Raw genomic sequence first — 19,633 nt, 5'->3', positions numbered from 1 at the left:
AGAGACTCCTTTCACCACGTGTGCTCTTTTGCACCTTTTGAACTTGAAGCTGTATCCTTGTGTTACTTATTTAACAACCACACACAAAAAAGGAGTAAGCAGAAAACTGGTGCTGATTCAAAAATCAGCACTCCAGTTCACTGTGTTCTGCTAAACATATTTCACTGCACTCTGAGCAGATGGCCCGGGAGGGCTTGGGCCCGGGCCAGGGGGCAGCCTCCCTCCCTCGTGGGTGTGTGGGGAGCCTTGTGGGGAGCCAGGTGGGGCCCTGTGGCCAGGCACATGCCTGCAGCTGGGCCTTCCTGTGCAGCGGCAGGCCGGGGTGTGGGGCTGAGGCTGGTCAAGAGCGGGCGTCGGTAGCACACACAGGGCAAGATCACGGTCCTCATATCGGGGCTGGCCTGGGCAGCTTTCCAGGGCAGGCAGTCATGAGACACAGGCCCGTTAGGAGTGCCAGGAAAGGGCCTTCATCGAAGCTGCTTCTCTCCATTCATGGGACAGTTCCGCAGAGAAACTTGGGACCAGAGACAAAGGCTAAGGTTCAGGAAACAGCTTTGGAAGGGCCAGGGTTTCCTGGCCTGCTTGAGGCATCCGTGGGATGCAAAGAGCCCAGAGGAACCTGGGTTCTTAGTTCTTCATCCATCTGCCTGGCTGAAATACAAAGATTCTTTTCAGAGCTCTCCCTGAAGTAGCCCTCCAGCTTTAGGACACTCACCGCATTGTGTGCTGGGACATTCCCTGTAGCCCAGCAAAAGGGACAGAAAGGCCCTTTCAGTTAACTGCAAAATAAGCAGGGCTCCGTCCAAGGACGGGGCCCTTTGCCTCCTGGGCCCCCCGGTAATTCATTGGCTGGCTGAGCACCGTTTACTGCCTCTAGTCTGTTGGACGAGGGTTTTTCAAATGCCGCTTGGTCAATGATTCTTTATACACGCTTATATAAAAACATATATGTAGGCATGCAAACAGATATTCTCAGTCCAATACATTCCTGTATACGTTCAGACACACACATGTACAATTCTATGTAGTCATACTCTTGCCTGGCAAGATATATGGTCTCCGAGGCAGATCAAATATCTGGTACGAGGTGATCAAACAAGATCTTCAGAAGGTTTGTAGTGACACACAGAGTTACAAGAGGAAGAATACGGTCTCCTCTGTATTCTTCTCCGAACTGCTTCTCTGAATCTGGGTCATTGTTAAGTCCAATGAATTATTTCCATGTTGTTAATTTAATTACTATGGACATGTCTTTATAGCTTATTTATTCATTTATTTTAATGGTTTTACTGATTTACTTTTGGCTGTGCTGGATCTCCGTTGCTGCACGCGGGCTTTTCTCTAGTTGCGGGGCATGAGCTTCTCACTGCGGGGGCCTCCCTTATTGTGAAGCACAGGCTTAGCTGCCCCGTGGCATGTGGGGTTTCCTGGACCAGGGATCAAACCCGCGTCCTCTGCCTTGGCAGGCGGATTCTTAACCACTGGACCACCAGGGAATTCGAAGTCCAAGTAATTCTTTCTCTCTGTGGATGGTGACACCTGTACTTCCTCTTCTGATGTGACTCAGGCATTCATTTATCAAGCATTTGGGGGCCCTACCCCACACCAGGCAGTGTTTTGGTTTCCTGGGCTACTGTGATGAACAAAATGGGCAGAGATCTGGGGCCTCGTGATGTTTGCATTCTGGTGAGGAGACAGCTGGTCACTGTGGGGGCAGGTGGGGTTGGGGATGGAGACGGGGCAGGCAGACTTCCCAGGGAAGTGACCGTTGAGTGGAGACCTGAGGGCTGTAAAGGAGGGAGTCAGAGGCATATCTGTGGAGCAGTTCTAGGCAGAAGAGACAGTGACTCTCTTGTCCCTCTAGTTACATTGCGCTCACTTGGCAAAAGGCAGCCCTGGTTAGACCCAACTCCACACCCACATCTGTGCAACGGAACCTCGACTGGAGAGACACGTGCCCTGGGCTGGCTGGCCTCCTTGCAGTTCAGGGCCAGGATCTCGGGTGGGAGTGGAGGTGGGGGTGGGGAGAACAGGGGGAGGCTTCATGCTTCCATCATGAATTCTTCTTCAGCCCATTCACGCTTTCACTGCCCTAAACAGCCAGTTCCCTGCAGCCGTATCCCCGGGTCACTCTCAGCTAACTGTGTACCTCCTACCAGTTCAGTTCAGTCGCTCAGTCATGTCCAACTCTTTGCAACCGCATGGACTGCAGCACACCAGGCTTCTCTGTCTGCCGCCATCTCCCAGAGTCTGCTCAAATTCATGTCCATTGAGTCAATGATGCCATCCAACCATCTCATCCTCTGTCGCCCCCTTCTCCTGTCCACAATCTTTCCCAACGTCTTTTCCAATGAGTTGGTGCTTCGCATCAAGTGGCCAAAATATTAGAGCTTCAGCTTCAGCATCAGTCCTTACAATGAATATTCAGGAATGATTTCCTTCAGGTTTGACTGGTTTGATCTTGCTGTCCAAGGGACTCTCAAGAGTCTTCTCCAACATCACAATTCGAAGGCATCAATTCTTTGGCGCTTAGCCTTCTTTGTGGTCCAGCTCTCACATCTGTCCATGACTACTGGAAAAACCATACCTTCGACTATATGAACTTTGGCATCAAAGTGATTGTCTCTGCTTTGTAATACACTGTCTAGGTTTGTCATAGCTTTTCTTCCAAGGAGCAGGCATCTTTTAATCTCATGGCTGCAGTCACCATCTGCAGTGATTTTGGAGCCCAAGAAAATAAAATCTCCCACTGTTTCCATTGTTTTCCCATCTATTTGCCATGAAGTAATGGGAGCAGATGCCATGATCTTCATTTTTTGAATGTTGTATTTTAAGCTTGCCTTTTCACTCTCCTCTTTCACCTTCATCAAGAGGCTCTTTAGTTCCTCTTCGCTTTCTGCCCTTAGCATGACGTCATCTGCATGTCTGAGGTTGTCTACCTGCTCCTGAACCACATTTTGGATTTACAGAGTACAAAGCACTGTCATGTGTATTGCTTTATTTGTTCCTTGTCACAACGCTGGCAAATAGATTCACTAATTCACTTATTCAACCATTAGGTACTGTGACGTATAGATATTGGGCATACAGATATGGTCTAATGGGGTGGAAAACCAACCAACCACCAAAAAACCACATGTAAACAGATAAATATAAATAGCGATCAGAACGATGAGGAAATAAAGAGGATGCCGAAAAAGAAGGGTTCTAGAGATGGTTATTTTGGCAGAGATGGTAAGATGAGCCATGGAGAAGTTCAAGGGCCAGCTCTGGGCAGACACCAAGAAGCTTCTGCAACTAGTGGCAGGGAAGACTCCCCAGTCAGACCTGCCGCGGGGAGGCAGACCCTGCCAGGGCAGGAAGGCCGTTGTGGGGTCGGTTCAATCCAAGTCCTTGGTAAGCAGGGAGGGTTTAACCAGGGAACTGACCTGTCTGGTATCGGCCTTAGGATCACGATGTCTGCTCTCTGGGAAATGAAACCTCTCCAGGGTCACCTAGGAGGTAATGCAGGGAGTGGTGGGCCTTGCTAGGGTCCCCAGGAAGCAGGCCTGGCACCCCCAGCGTTGTGCGGATCTACTTGGGGGATCATGAATAATGAGCCAGCAGGGCACGTGATTTTATGGCTGAACAGAGGGACTTAGGACGCTCGCTCCGGGCAACAACGTGCCTTTTAACCCCCTTTCAGAGGACCTGGGCACCCATGCACGCTTCGCTAGTCATGATGGCATCTTGGATCCTTTTCCCTCTATGCCTCAGTCTCCCTACCTGTCCAAGAGGACTTGAGTCTGACCTCAGGTGACTCCGTGGGTCGCCAATCCTGCACCTTGTCGGCACAAGGGGTTCACTTTCCACTCGGGAAACTGAGGCACAGTGGGACGAGGAGCGCGCGACCTCGGGACTCCCGCAAAGTTCAAGCGGCACGTCTCCGGTCCACGCAAGCCGTCCAGGTCGCCTGCCAGCGATCCCCGTGGAGTGGCCTCCGCCCCGCTCTGCCCAGGGACCGGAGGCGGGCCGGACTTCTCCGGGGGCGGCCCCACACTCAAGAGCTGGAAGAGGCGCGCGGGCCACACCTCCAGGTTCCCCAGCCCGGCCGGGCTCCGGCCTGCCCCGGGGCGCCCGCCGCCGCGCGCGCCGACCCCGCCCCTCTCCCGCGCCTCCGCCCCTCGGCCGCCGCCTCCGCCTCCGCCTCCTCGCAGGCCCGCGACGTGCCCGGCCGGCGACCGAGCGGCAGGCACGGCGTCCGGCGCACTCACTTCCGCGTCCCGCCGCCCTCCGGCTCGCGCGCGCCCAGCCACCGCCGCCATCGGACAATAGACCAACCGCCCGGCTGCCGTGAACTTCCCGCCGGGGCCCGGCTGGCCCGTGTGCCCCGGATCCCGATCCCCGATCCGTCCCCGCGCCGGCCACGATCGCAGCTCCGCGCCACCAGGGGAAGCCGCGGAGGACCGAGCGCCCGGTACGTGCTCGCGCCTCCCGCCGCCGCGCCTCCGCTCCGGCCCGGCCGGTCCTGGGCCCTCTGCTCTCTGCTCTGAGCAACTTTCCCTCCTGTCCAGCGGCTGCTGCCTTCTTGTGGGTGTCTTGAGTTTGGCTGCTTAAGGAGGATGTGATTTTTTTTTCTTCCGTATTTCTTTTACGTTTTATGATTTGAAACGGAGAAAAGAACTCACAGCCAGCTCGGACAGCCAAGCGCCACCAGCGGCCCCCACGCGGACACCTCCGAGGGGAAGGGGAATTGGAAGCAAATTTGGCCCAAGTGACTTTGAGGCCTCAGCATCCGCTGGACTCTAAGGCCCTGGGTCATGACGCCCATGGTGGGCAGGTGGAAGGCTGTACCTGTCCTGGGCTGGACTTGAGTGTCCGCCCTCTGTCAGGACCCCCACTGCCCCACCTCCACGCACTCAACTAGGCTAGGCCTGGTGAGCAACATGGATAAGTACGATGACTTGGGCCTGGAGGCCAGTAAGTTCATTGAGGACCTGAACATGTACGAGGCCTCCAAAGATGGACTCTTCCGAGTGGACAAGGGTGCAGGCAACAACCCAGAGTTTGAGGAAACACGCAGGGTGTTTGCTACCAAGATGGCTAAAATCCACCTGCAGCAGCAGCAGCTCCTACAGGAGGAGACCCTGCCCAGGGCGAGCCGGGGTCCCGTTAACGGTGGGGGACGCCTGGGCCCACTGGCCCACCGGGAAGCTGGTGGGGGCAGCAAGCTCTCCGCGGACGGTGCTGCCAAGCCCCCTCTCGCTGCCTCAACCGTGGCCCCTGGGACGGCCACCACCGTGGCGCCTGGGCAGCCCTCGTACCCACCCCAGGAGCAGAGGGCCAAGCTGTACGTCCGGGGTTCGAGGCAAGTCAGCCAAGACTGTGGGTCCAAGGAGAGCATGGTGAACTCTGAGATGTCTGCTTTCCATCGGCCGGGCCCCTGTGAGGATCCCTCCTGCCTCACCCACGGAGACTATTATGACAACCTGTCCTTGTCAGGCCCCAAGTGGGCCGACGACCCGGGCGTGTCCCCTGGCATCAGGCTGGGTGTAGGGAGTGGGTGGTCTGGGACCCCAGGGAGCGACCCTCTGCTGTCTAAGCCCTCCAGGGATCCTCACCTGTACCACCAGCAGCTCTCTGCAGGCTCCGGCAGGTCTTTGCAGGGTGGCCTGGATGGTGGGCTTGGAGGAGGCAACAGCGAGAAGCCAGTGGGGGTCTGGACCACCGCCTCCTCCCAGCGAGTGAGCCCTGGCCTCCCTTCCCCTGGCCCAGAGAATGGGGCCCTCCCGAGGTCTGCTCAGCCCAGGACCCCTTCTTTCTCAGCGCCTCTGGTCCTGAACCGGCCCAGTCAAGAGTCTCTTCCCAGAACAAACTCGGTTGTAGGGAGTGAGGTTTCAGGCACGATGCCCAAACCCACTGTGGACCCTCAACCCTGGTTCCAAGATGGGCCCAAATCTTACCTTTCTAGCTCTGCCCCTTCATCCTCGCCAGCCAGCATGGACCATATGCAGGCGGGTGCCGTCCCTGGGCTGGGTCCCAAGCCTGGCTGTGCAGATCCTGGTGTTATTCCCAAGCTCAGCCCCAACAGCCTTGTCCATCCAGTGATGTCCACCCTGCCCGAGTTACCTTGTAAAGAAGGTGCCTCCGGCTGGGCCTCTGATGGTAGCCTGGGGCCTGTGCTCCCAGAGACGCCGAGTTCCCCCAGAGTGAGGCTACCCTGCCAGACGCTCATCCCGGGCCCTGAGCTTGGACCCACGGCCGCCGAATTGAAGTTAGAAGCCCTCACCCAGCGTCTGGAGCGGGAGATGGATGCTCACCCGAAGGCCGATTACTTTGGTGAGTAGTGAGAGGCTGGCGTGGTTGCCCACAGCGGGTGACAGGGTCCCTGCATTTGGGCGTTAAAGGGGAAGCGCCCCCCCTTCCCCCACCAGGGGTGCTGTCGCTCTCCTTGAGTGGGCCTTTTTTTTTTTTTAATTTCCTCTTTCAGCTGCTTCTTCTGAAACTTGAAAAGAGGCTTGAGATCATCACTAGGCAGAAAGCGGATCTTGCTACTGGTGGTTACTCATATGCGAAGGGCGGGATTGCTCGTGACTGCTCCCTGCAAAAAGGGAAATCTGTGACTTTGGATTTCAAGGGTTTCGGGAGTGACTTAGAACCTGTTGCAGTGACTGGCTCAGGCGGGACCTGCATGGGCTTCTTAGGAGGCCCATGGACCCCTGAGGGTTCATTCCGTCAGTTGTTGGCTGTGCCAGGGGAGCCTGGCTATTAGAGGACCAGTGGTTGGGTGCGGGCTCTCTGCGGCTCCCTGTGTACACGTGTGTCAGCCTGCACATTCTGTGTTCAGCGGAGGGAGATGAAACTCTGACCTGGAAGGCTTTGTTCTAGAGCAGTCATTCTCAAAAGTGTAGTCTGAACCTGCAGCGTCCTTTTGCCTGGGAACTAGTTAAAAATGCAAATTCTCAGGCCCCACCCCAAACCTACTGCATCAGAAACTCTGGCGTGGGGCCCAGCAATTGGCAGTTTTCACAAGCCAGCTCCGGTCCTGACGTTCTGGGAAATTGGAGACCCGTGCATTAGGCACCTTCCAACTCAGCACCCCAACCCTGACTACTAGCCAGCAGCCAGGTTATACCCACAGTCGTGGCTCCTAAGAGAATGGAAGATGCCCCTTGTTGGTTTTACTCCCTCTTGCAGGTTTTGTTTTATTCTCTTTTTAAAGCCACAAACTCTTGGAGACTGCTGGCTTCAGCTTTTATTTTTGCCTCCCCGCAGAGTTTGGAGGCAGCAGAAAAGCAGAGACAGCATCCTGTTGAGTAACGATGTAGCCATTTCACAGAAGCGCTAACTAGAAAGACAGCCTATTGTTAGAGAGCCTGAGTTTTATTTATTTTTTTAAATTACTTGTGATTGGAGTATCATTGCTTTACGATGCTGTGTTAGTGTCCACTGTTCCGCAGAGAGAATCGGCTGCATGTGCGCCTCTTGCTTGGATCGCCTTCCCATTTAGATCGCCACACAGCATGGAGTCGAGTTCTCTGAGGTGTACAGTAGTTTCTCATTTTATTTTATGCATGGTATCAATATTTTATTTTAGTTTTTCATTTTTGAACTGTGCGTAGTTGAAGTCACTGTTTCCCCATATGAAGGCTTTTGGCGGGGGGCAGGGAAGGCCCTGCATAGGGAGGGTGACTGGCTTGCTGCTGTCTGTCTGCCCCATCCTGCATGAATGAATGATCCTGTCCCGAGGTGCTTGGAGGGACGTGTCTGAGGAATGGGCACTGTGTTCTTGCTTCTCATGAGAGCCTCGCAGGAGCAGCGCTCACACCACCCTGGGCAGTCAGAGGTCAGGGTGGCTGTTTACTCGCCGTTTATGGTTTAGAGCGTGCAGCGGCCTCTCACTGTGAACACCCTCTCACTGTGAACCATCTCTTCTCTTTTGCAAATCCCCCTCCTTGGGAATAATACTTTTCTCTGGAAATACTGTGGGCTTTTTTTTTTTTTTTTTTTAGTTTAAACTGTTATTTCTTTTTTCCAGTTTTATTGAGATGTAATTGACACAGTATTGTATAAGATGCACAGCGTAGTAGTCTTTTAAAAGATTTCTAAGTTTTTGCTTTTTAAAAAGGTTTTTAATTTTAAAGCAAATTTATTTTTAGCACTGCTGGGTCTTCATTGCTGCTTTTGGGCGTTCTTTCTAGGTGTGGTGAGCTGGGGCAACTCTTGTTGAGGAGCACAGGCTTGAGAGCGTGGGCTCAGCAGTTGTGACGCACGGGCTCAGTTGTCCCCCACACCGCCGTGGCATGCGGGGTCTTTCCCGACCAGGGATCGAACCCTTGTTCCTTGCGTTGGAAGGAGGATTCTTTACCACTGAGCCAGCAGGAGAGCCTCAGCATAAAGACTTGATTTATGTAGTGATTTGATTTACATGCATCATAAAGTGGTGATAACAATAAGGTTAGTGAACATCCAACATCTCATCTCTTCTCAAAAAATCACTTTTTCGTTGTGATGAGAACTCTGGATTTCCTGTTACCTTTCATATGCAGCATATAGCAATGTTAGTTATGTTTATCATGTTGTACATTATATCCTTAGGAAGTTTATGCCTTTGACTGCTTTCTTGTCCCATTCCCCCTCTCCTCTTCCACCTACCACTGAAGTGAAGTGAAAGCCGCTCAGTCGTGTCCGACTCTTTGCAATCCCATGGACTGTAGCGTGCCAGGCTTCTCTGACCATGGAATCCTCCAGGCTAGAATACTGGAGTGGGTAGGTATTCCCTTGTCCAGGGGATCTTCCCAACCCAGGGATCGAACCCACGGATCAAATCCGTTGCAGGTGGACTCATGCCTTCACTCATTCATTCACCGTCTAAACCACTGGGGAAGCCCAAAGGAGCACACACCCTGATGGTAGCCACAAATCCGATCTCTTCTTCTGAGTTTGAAGTATAACTGACCTACATCACTGTTATTTCCTATTATGCAACGTAATGATTAAGTATTTCTGTACATTTCTGACCATCACAAGTCAGTCTACTTACAATATGTCACTATATGAAGGTATTCCATTGTTATTGACTATATTCCCCACGCTGTACATTTCATATCCATGACTGGCTTATTTTGCAACTGAAACTTTGTACCTGATACCCTCCTTCAGCTATTTCTTTCCTCCCCACCCTCCCTCCCCTCAGGCAACCACCTGTTTGTTCTCTGTAGGTATACCTCTGTTTATGTTTTTTGTGTCTGTTTGTGTGTGTTGGTGTTTTTTTTAGATTACACATATATGTGAAATATAGTATTTGTCTTGAATTTTTAATTTCAAGATCATTAAACAACAAACAACAGTTTTATTTTGGGAGGGAGGCAAGTTTACACACCAGATCATAGCAGAACTATTAGCTGACGCTATCCATTCATCCATCCCGTATTTATTGAGCACCTGCCTTGAGGTACGTAATGAACGGGGCAGACAGAAACCCCTACTTCTCCAGAGCAGGTGGTGCAGGAGAGGGAGGCAGGAGATGAACAAAATAAATAAGCCGGTTTGAGGGAGAGAAACAGAAAGTGGAGAGGATGGAGCCTCAGGGCAGGGAGTCGAACCAGGGAGGTATCTGGTTTTCAAGCCAGTGATCAGGGGAAATCCCAACAAGAAGGTGGCTTGGAGCTAGGCTTGAAGGAGGCAAGGGGGTGACCCTCGAGTCTGCTCTGGGAAAGGGCATGCTCAGCAGGGCAGACGGCAGGAGCAGAGGCCCTTGGGGCCTATTTACTTTATTCATGTGAGCTTAGGAAGGAAGCCCATTTCACCAGCCTGGAAACTGAAGCTCAGAGAGGTTAGATGACCGATCCCACGTCTCACAGGGCCTACTGGGTGCAGGTGAGGTCTGAGCCCCACAGTTGGGCCTCCCTGCCCATTCCTCTTTATTATTATTTATTTATTTATTTTAATGTGCTATTTTCACATACTTTTTAAAAAAGAAATTTGTTTTCTTTCTTCTTTTAAATATATTTATTTATTTGGCTGCATCAGGCCTCAGTTACAGCACCAGGAATCTTTGTTGTGTCGTTGAGGGGGGGTTGGGTCTTCCGTTCGACGCGTGGACTCTCTAGTTGTGGCTCGCGGGCCATGGAGTGCACAGGCTTCAGCAGTTGCAGCGCAAGGGCTTAGCTGTTCTGTGGCATTTGGGATCTTAGTTCCCCCACCAGGGATCGAACCTGCGTGCCCTGCGTTGCAAGCCGAGTTCTTAACTACTGGACCACCAGAGAAGCCCCGCTTCCCACTCTTCTAATCAGCATTGCCCAGCTGCCTCCCAAGCACAGACGCGAAAGCCTGCTATATTTATTTACTTTTATGTTTTTTTTTCCTTTAATCAAGAAAAACTTCCTATAATATGAAATCGATCTCTTTAATTAATTTAAAAAGCAGGCAGTGGCATGTTGTGCAAACACCACCCCTGTCTAGTTCCAAAGCGTTTGTTCATCACCCTCAGAGGAAACCCACACCCATAACTCAGTTGCTTCTCAATCCCTCATCTCTCCCAGCTCCTGGCAGTGACCAATCTGGGTTCTAGCCCTCTGATCTTACCTGCTCTACCGCTATATGAATTATGGAGGGAATCATATCTAATTTATTTTTTCACTAAGCATTACAGTCACACGTAGAAGTCCAAAGACAGAAAAACAGATGGAGTGAAGCGCTAGTCTCCTGCCCACCCGTTTGTAGCCGAGCATCCTGGTGTGTGAGTACGTGCGTGTGGGTCGCAGCCAGGCCTGCTGTCCACCTGCTCTCTGCCTTTCCCTCCAAACAGCGCGTCTTGGCAGCTGTTCCACATCAGCACGTGTTGCGCTGACTCTGTGTCACCCTCTCTGCGTGTGCTCTGGTCACGTACGCAGTCATGTGGACTTCAGGCCAGCTGCAAGTTGCAAGCCTAGCCTGGGACAAACTCCGGGGGGGCTGGACTACATTTGTGCCCTTCAAGTGTTGTCTAGTCGCCCTCCGCTGAGCTTGTGGGGGACCCCAGGGCCCATCATATAGGAGAGCTTTGGTAGCTGAGCTTCCAGCTGCTCTAATGGAACCGGCCACGTGGCCGAGGAGGACACGCCTCCTGCCAGCACCTGGCCGTAGGGGCGTGGCCCAGCCCTGCTGTGGGACCTTGATCACGCCCTAGTCCCTTCCGGGCCTCTCCCCTTCTCCATAGCATGAGGAGCTCGGCCTGTTGAGGGGCTCACGTCAGCAGATGCCCTTCCTGTCTCTAGATCTGGTGTTATCTGAAAGATTTCTGTCTGTCCAACACTAAATAAAGGTGAAATTTCACTTCTAAATAACATGAGTTAGAACCAACTCTGGGAGAGAGTGAGGGACGGGGCGCCTGGTGTGTTGCAGTCCATGGGGTCGCAAGGAGTCAGACATAACTTAGCGACTGAACAACAGAAAGATTGTCTATTGATACAGGGCTCTTGCCAGAGAGATTCAGGGAAATGCAATGGTCCCCGTTAGAGTCAATGTAATTCTAGCCAGAAGCAAAGCAGAGTTGACGTTTGGGCTGGTTACCTGGACCCCTTCCTGGACATGACCTTGTGGGAAGACTTTGTGAATCCCCAAGACCACCTTCGGGGACCCTTGGGTCTGAAGACACCTCAGTGCCTGGTTATTGATCAGCTCATCACTGAGGACCCTTCTGGCACTTTTCATGGTCCAGTCTCGTGGGTTTGGGACACTTTGGTCCCAGGGAGGCATTGCTGCCCCCGGTCCTTCCGCCGCGTTCCTCTGCGGCCGCTTTGCGTGTTTCTCCCTCGAGGAGAGCTGATGCTGCTGAGAGGACGCCCTCGGGTTCCTGGTCCCGGGCCTTGCGCTAGGAAGATGCCGCTGTGGGTTGTTCTCACGCCAGTGGGTTCGTTGCAGAGCGCGTGGAGAGGCCCTCGCGCCTTTTGTTTACTCTCTCTCGCCTTTTCCTCCTCAGTGGCCATCTGTCCTCCGCACACTGGGCCTCTCCTCCCCTTCTAAGGGGAAAGGACACAGATGAAGCACCCGTCTCCGGTGGGGTGACCAGGGAAGCTGACTCCAAGGCAGAGTCTAGTGTGCAGGGGGCGGCCTAGGGGACACTGCTGGGAACATGTGTGTGGAGGGAGGGGGGACGCAGGAGTGGGCAAAGGGGACGCCCCGGCTGCGCTGTGGGCCTGACCAGCCTAGGCCGACCCCAGGGTGCTCTGGGGCTGGAAAAGCCCTTCATAGCTGCCCAGAATTGGGGTGAGACGGCCTGGCCTTCACACACCCCCTCCTTGGACCTCTCCGGGTGGGCATGACCGACAAGGTGCCTCTGTGTAGCTGGGGCCGTGCCCGAAGGGGTTGATAGCTGAGGACTGCCCTCCTGCACCCCCAGCCACCGTGCCAGGCTCCTTCAGTGAGGGGCGATCTGGGCACCCCGCCACATCCCCTGTCCAGGGCAGATAAGACCCCGCTCTCGCTGACCTTGGCTGTGGTTTTAATCTTGTGATGTCTGTTGAGCGCCTGTATTTAACCTTCATAGCCAGACTCCGTTCTCCTCCGCTTGCAGTTGAGAGACCCAGGCCGTGAAGGGTTCAGGGCCACACTGCGGTCGGAGCCCCAGCTACCACACCAGCTGGGGCCCTGACCCCCTGAATGGAGAATTGGGTGGCGTTCCTGGGCTGAGGTGGTATTCTCTGCGAGCCCCTCCAGATTCAGTCTCCGCTCAGCTGCTGCGGAGGCCTCAGTGGGCTCCCCGCCCTTTCCAGGGTCAGGACTCTGGACCTGCAGCGCCACCCCCCCAGGTCTCCCCCCGCCGCTGTGGGGGACCGGGCACTGCTGGTGCCACCCATGAGAGCCACACTCTGTTAGGTGCCAGCGAGCGGGGTGGCAGGGCAAGAGGAAGCTGGTTCCAGGGTGTCTGTCACCCAGCAGGTGGACGGATGGACACTTGCCCACCTGCACGCCTGGCTGCGTCTCCAGTCTTCCTGTCTTGGGTGGACATTCCTGCAGCAGTGTGTGAGCTCGGAAAACTGTTAACAGCAGACCCGCCTTGGCCCGGGAGCCTGAGGAGAGGTGTGACTCCTCCCGGGGATGGCCCAGCCCTGCAGGGGCCTGGGGGCCTGTCACACCCGATTTTGTTTTACTAGCAGCTCAGGAGGTGAAGTAAGCAGTCCAGACAAGGACCCCACACACGTCCTCCCTGCTCCCTCCCATCTGAGCGTCTCTTCAACATCCAGCTACAAGTTGTCTTAATGACCTTTTTAAGTCTCATCTGACTTCCAGGCTTCCCTGGTGGCTCAGCTGGTAAAGAACCTTCCTTCCAATGCAGGAGACGTGGGTTCTATCTCTGGGTTGGGAAGATCCCCTGGAGAAGGAAATGGCAACCCACTCCAGTATTCCTGCCTGGAGAATTCCATAGACAGAGGAGTCTGGTGGGCTACAGTCCATGGGGTCGCAAAGAGTCGGACACGACTTGAGCTTATTTATCTGACTTTATTAGCAACAGTTGCTTGAGATATGCGGTTTAAGTCCAGCCTTGAATGAACAATTGAGAGTGATTTTTCAGTGATTGTCATATAAAAGAAAACAACACGGGCCAATCCTGTAGAAGGGGCGTCCCTCCAGGTTGTAGGAAGTGGCCTCTGTGCACCCCAGAGGCCCCACTCACCCCCCGCCCCCCAGACATCAGGCATTGCAGTAAACCAAACGCTGAAGTAGCAGAAGGGGACAGAAGATCATTAACCATCGGGCCTGTCCAAGTGTGGGAACTTCTGCCCACATTCCTCTAGGAAATATGGTATGCTCATTTGGACCTACTGAATCCAGGCTTCCGTAGCCATGGCAGTGAATTTTTGATCCTTTGGTAACTTTTGTAAATGACACTCAAGAGTCCAATTCTGCCTGTCTAGCCCAGCAGGTGCACACCCTAAGACGTGGGGACTCCTAGCCGTTTAAAAATGGCATAGCATACGTGGATCTTTTTTTTTTGTAGGCTAGGTAGTCTTCCCCTCAAAACCAGGAGTGTATGTATTTTACACTTTTTTAAAGAAGTCGATGTATAGTATATACATATTGGCTTCCCAGGTGGGTCAGTGGTAAAGAATCCCCTGCCAACGTAGGAGACGCAAGAGTTGTGGCTCAGTCCCTGGGTCAGAAAGATCCCCTGGAGGAGGGCATGGCAACCCACTCCAGTATCCTCACCTGAATAATCCCAGGGACAGAGAGGAGCCTGGCGGGCTTCAATCCATGGGGTCGCAAAGAGGTCGGCACGACTAAGCAAATAAATAACAGCATCAACAAGAACAAAACACACATATTTCAGATGCCCACGAGGTGAACACGCCTAGAACTCAGATCAAAGCACAAGACAGGACCAGCGCCCAAGAAGCCCCGCCCATGTGGCCCCCACAGTGAGCACCTCTCCACGCATAATTGTGGCTTCTGACTGCAAATATGAGGTTCTGAGCAATTGTGTGGTTTAAAGTAACTTTTAAAACCTGCGCGTGCTTGCTAAGTCGCTTCACTCGTGTCCGACTCTTTGCAACCCTATGGACTGTAGCCCACCAGGCTCCTCTGTCCATGACATTCTCCAGACAAGAGTACTGGAGTGGGTTGCTGTGTCCTCCTCCAGGGGATCTTCCCAACCTGGGGATCGCTCGAGTCTCTTTCATCTCCTGCATTGGCAGGCAGGTTCTTTACCACTAGGGTCACCTAGGAAGCTCCCTACAACCCTGAGATGATTTACAAAACCTATCACGGCAGGTTTGGGATGGAAGGAGAGCACAGGGCTGATCAGGGCACAGCCAAGGCTCAGACAGCAAGGAGTGGGTGCCGTCAGTGGGACTGTCCAGCTCGCTCTGAAACAGCGGCTGCTCCCTCGTGGCCAGCGGTCAGGGCTCCGATACTGTTTGGGTCCTCTGTGTTGCGGACCAGACAGATAGACGGTTCATCGTACACTTTAGCCCTGTTCCTACCCCTGCCTCTCTCTGTAGGATTTCTCTTCTGAGATTTTGGGGTGGAGGGATTATGAACAGCCCCCAGAGTTCATTCAGAGTGAGTCGTCTGTTCACTGACTTCACTTGTCAGCAAGGTACACATGTCCGGTCCCCGCCGTGCTCTTAGCTCTGGGCTTGGAAGGACGCTGCAGGGTCAGACTCAAGTCCTCGCACTTGGAGTGACAGCCGCTGTTCTGTCACCCCGGCCTCAGGTCCAAACTCAGGGTGTCCCCTGCAGCCCCACCATGATGACCAGCTCCTGTCGCACCGACTTCATGGCTGGTCCTGAACTTGCAGTGTTCCTTCTCACCCCAGGACTTCTGCTCTTGCTGTTCCCCAGCCCATGCCTCCGGCCAGCATGGCGCGGCCCCCAGCGACCCCCTCTCGGAAGCATGGGGAGCGACTCTGCAGCTGCAGCCCTGGTCTGTCCTGACAGCGGTTTCCCACAGCGGCTGCCTCATCGAGCTCCTCCCGCCGTGAAATGTTTCTGCTCTGTTCCTTTGTGACCAGGAAAGCATGTCTTGTTTTTTCCATCTTATTCTCCTGCTCTTTTGATTCATAACCCAGAACATCAAATTGGCCCGATGTGGCTGTTCCTGCCAGAGGTTTCCTAACATTCCTTCACATCTCTTGATTTTTGGCTCCCCCTCGGGAGGAGAGACTGTGGAAGAAAGGCAGGCATCTGGGAGGGAGGCAACCAGCTGTTCTGGGTCCCAGGCTACCAGCCTCTCCAGGTGTGACGTGGGGCCGCCTGCTCTTCCAGTACTGAGCCCCGGGGCACCTCTGAGGGCCCTTCCTGACCCGAAGTCCTGTAGCCGTGGGTCCAGTTGGATTCCTGGATCTTGGCTGGTCAAGTAGCAAGGGCCCGGGCCTCAGCGTTATCCACGGTGGCAAGAGCCTGGAAAGGCAGAGGGCTGACCCGCCAAGCCTCTCATCCCCCTTCCAGGCCTCTACAGAATTAAAAAACAACTTGTTTTGTTTAGTTACAGTTGTATTTTCAGTGGTAAGCAGTAATCATTTTTTACTTCAGGCATGCCAGAAAATACATTCAACTAAAACAAGAACCACAGATCCCTGACTTGCCTTCTGTCCTTAGAATAATCAGTGTTCAGATTTTCTGCAGAAAGTTTCTCATCCCCAGTAGTGGCCAGAGCTCATGTGATGCAGGATGGGTCATGGCTCTTGGCCCTTTGACCAGATGTAGAAGCGTTTACTGAGCTAGAAACCGGTTTGCTCGGCAGGGTGTGTCTGATGAAAGGGAGTTTAGGAAGGACTTGAAGATGTCCTTTAGGAAACAGCCACACATGGGGCGAGAGTGGCATTAGAGGGGTCACCCACCCCGGGAGCCTTGAGGCTCTGGTCTAATTCTGATTTCATTTGTTTTTGGCCCTGCTGGGTCTTCCCTGCTGCGTGGGCTTCTCTCTAGCTGCAGCCAGTGGGGGCCACTCTCTAGTTTCAGAGCACGGGCTCTGGCTTCTCCTGTCGTGGAGCATGGACTATAGGGCGCATGGCCTTCAGCTGTTGCAGCGGGTGGGCTCAGGAGGTGAGGCTCCCGGGCTCTAGAGCAGAGGCTCAGAAGTTGTGGTGCACGGGCTTGGTTGCTCCGCGGCATGTGGGATCCTCCTGGATCGGGGATCGAACCCATGTCTCCTGCATTGGCAGGTGGATTCTTTACCACTGAGCCACCTGGGAGGCCCTCTCAGTCTAATTAAACTTGGGATCCCTAGCGTGGGTGACAGCAGGGGGCCTAGCCACGGGACTCAGTGAACTTGCTTTTGCTGGCACATCCCAGGACACTTTGAAGGGCTCTTGTGTGTCTGGGTCTCAGCGTTTCTAGGTCTCAGGCTTAGCACGGGGCCGGGAGTAGTGGCCTCGGGGCCTGGCCCTTCAGGCCCCTCGTGGGGCCTGGGTGGATGTCTGTTGCAGGAATGGAGGGGCTTCACTTAGGCTGTGGAGGGGGAAAAGGAAAGGATGTTTACCTGGGCTGTGGCTCTGAGGTAGTTTTGCTAAAATTTATTGAGCAAGTTGCTCTGTGTCAGGCACTTCGCTAATCATCTCACACGCATTAACGTGTTTAATCCTTCCAACAAGCCTATCTTATGATCCTCGTTTCATGGACGGGGAGGCTGAGGTACACGGAAGTGAATTAGCCTGCCCAAGGTGTCTATTAAGGAGGCTTGCTAAGCCCGGGATCCTGATGACCTGCGTGCTGCACTGGCCCCCGGCTCCTGGGAGCACAGTGGCTTTCTGACGGAGGGACCTCAGGGGGGCATCGTGGCCACGAGGAGGTCAGGCCTGAGGTCTCGCCCTTCGCAGGTGGAGTGATGAGGAAGGCAGGCCACGGCGGCGGGATGCCTGGGGTGGCTTGAGGGGTGCATCCCCCTCTTGCAGCCAGTGTGCCCTCTGGTTCGTCTTCAGGCCAGGAGCCAGGGGCTCCTATCAGGCCCTCCCTGCTGGGTGGCGACGCGACCATGAAGGCTCAGGGGTGTTAATACATAAGTGGGCTGCTCAGGAGTCTTGAGTGCCCGTAACCTGTCAGGCCCCGGACTTCTGTTCCCAAAAGAGTGTGCGTTAGGGCGAGCGGGCCATGCCATCGGTAGTGCCCTGTGACACCCCCAAGTGTTGTGCACAAGGATGGGGGTGTGCCAGCAGCCAGGGTGTCTTGGTCTCAGGGTCAGTATCAACCCCAGGCCGTGTGTCTAGATGTTTAAACCCAAACGTCGGACGAAGCTACGCTCAGCCCGTTTGGCAAACCGAACAGAAACCGTACCCTAAATGAAAACAGGCCTCCAAAATTTCCAAGGCGTGTCAGCTGCAGGGTTGTGCCTGCCAGCAAATACTTAGATCTGTGTCAGGCTTTGTTTCTCATCTGTCCCCTCCCAGGGAAACCAGCTGGACGGAGAACCTCAGGGTCATGTTGGAAGGCCGGAGGCTCTCTGCCTGAGTGTTTCTGAGGGAATACTTTAGAGCCAGGTTATTTTTACATTTCGAGAGCCGCGAGTTTAGACTTGGCCGAGCTCTCCCCTCATCTGTTCTGTTCTGTGATTCGTCTCCGAGTGTCCCAGGGGAGCGTGGTCTGGTTACTCCCGGTCACTGGAAGTTAGTCAGGAGTCCTTCCCCCCGACACATGTCTTTGGAACATATAGAAGGTTCTGGAAGCCTTCCGCGATGCTGTCATTCACGAGGAGGGGACGTGAGTTCTGTAGCTGGTCCTGGGAGGTCTAGTGACTCAGGTCTTTCAGGACCTTGTAAACAGGGTCCCCATCTTAAAATGCAGCCCTGAGCCAAGGTGCACCCATCACAGCAGCCCTGGGCCTGGCTGCATGTGACAGTCACCTCAGCTTCAGAAGACAGTAGCAGAGTGGCCTTTTGCTGCCTGGGAGCCTGACAGCGGCTTCCCTGTTCAGCCGAACCTCCTGGTGAGCCGGGTTTATGGTTTCCTTTCAGCAGAGTGGAGCCAAGTTGTAGCCGTGTTTGCTCATAGGACAAGCAGGGCTGGCCCCGGGGAGGAGGTCAGGTTTCCCATCTGCCGGAGCATCTCCTGTTCTGTCCCCCTCTCCCTGTCCTTGGTTCGCGTTGCTTCCTGCTGGTGCAGTCAGGTGGTGAATGTAGAGAGAGGCGGATTTCAGGGCTGGGCCCCAGCGCGTTTGCTGACAGCTATAGTCATGTGGAACATGCTGGCGGCAAGATGCGGGCCTTCTGTGCCAGCTTGGACACCCTGCTCCACTTGGCTGACGGGGACTGGAGGGCCTGGGCTCCTTATAGTTCTGATTCCTCTTCTGTGCTCCTAAGCCTCCAGAGCTGGTTTTGGGTTCAGGGCTGTTGGCTGGGAGGAAACACCTGGCTCTAGGGGTGATGTTGTGTTGGCGGTGGGACCCAGACACTAGATGGGAGGCGTATGGGCATCAGTTGGATGGAAGTGGGTCCCTCGCTGGCCTGCAGAGAGCCCAGCCACAGAGCACAGAAGCCGGAGTGGGGAGGGTGTGATAAACAACAGACGCGCCCCGGGCAGCAGGCCAGTGGCTGGTGATGACAGGCACTTCTCCTGGTTGACCCGCCACGTCCCTCCGTGAGATCACGTCCCAGCAGAGGTGACGGCGAAATGCCCTTGTCCCCCTAGAAGTGCTTGGTCATCATCAGCCGCGCACATGAACTCAGAACTGCTTTCTTTTGGGAAACAAAATCGGAGCTCTGTGATAAACCAGCTCTTCAGAAATAAGGAAAGGACTTCCCACGTGGTCCAGTGGTTAAGAACCCGTCTCCCCTGGTCTGGAAGCTGAGATCCTACACGCCTCGGGGCAACAGAGCCCTCATTCCATAAGGAAAGCTCCCACGTGCTGCAACCAAGACTCAAGGCAGCCAAATAAATAAATATATAATTTTTTAAAAAGAAATAGGACAGTGAGGAAATCGAACCAAACATCGATTTAGTGACAAGATTCAAAATACAAAACCCCGGGCCTGGTCTATAGAAGTTACGCGTAAAGTATTTGTTGAACGAATGAATCGTGGAGTGGATTTATCGTGTTATGCCCTCAGAGTGAAAAATGGAAGTGTTTCGGGTATGATGCCAGCAGGCTGATACGCAGCAGATGCTGCGGACAGTTTTTTCCTGTCGCTTGTGCCCGGTGGTAGCTGTGACACCCCGTGCTGATGTCTGTCAGACCCTG

The 19,633-nt window shown here is 54.0% G+C and overlaps 1 protein-coding gene across 1 annotated transcript in view; it reads left to right on the top strand.

The window, feature by feature from the left end:
• Positions 4,185–19,633, top strand: part of LIMD1 (LIM domains containing 1) — a 69,366-nt gene continuing 53,917 nt past the window's right edge. The window contains exon 1 of the mRNA XM_018038296.1: positions 4,185–6,318. Coding sequence (XP_017893785.1) covers positions 4,926–6,318 — 1,393 coding nt within the window. The 5' untranslated portion in view covers positions 4,185–4,925. The remainder of the gene's footprint in view (positions 6,319–19,633) is intronic.

Source organism: Capra hircus, chromosome 22 (genome assembly GCF_001704415.2).
Source record: "Capra hircus breed San Clemente chromosome 22, ASM170441v1, whole genome shotgun sequence".
In the NCBI taxonomy this organism is placed as follows: domain Eukaryota; kingdom Metazoa; phylum Chordata; class Mammalia; order Artiodactyla; family Bovidae; genus Capra; species Capra hircus.
Note: the sequence above shows the minus strand (reverse complement) of the source record. Positions and strands in the feature narration are given on the sequence as shown.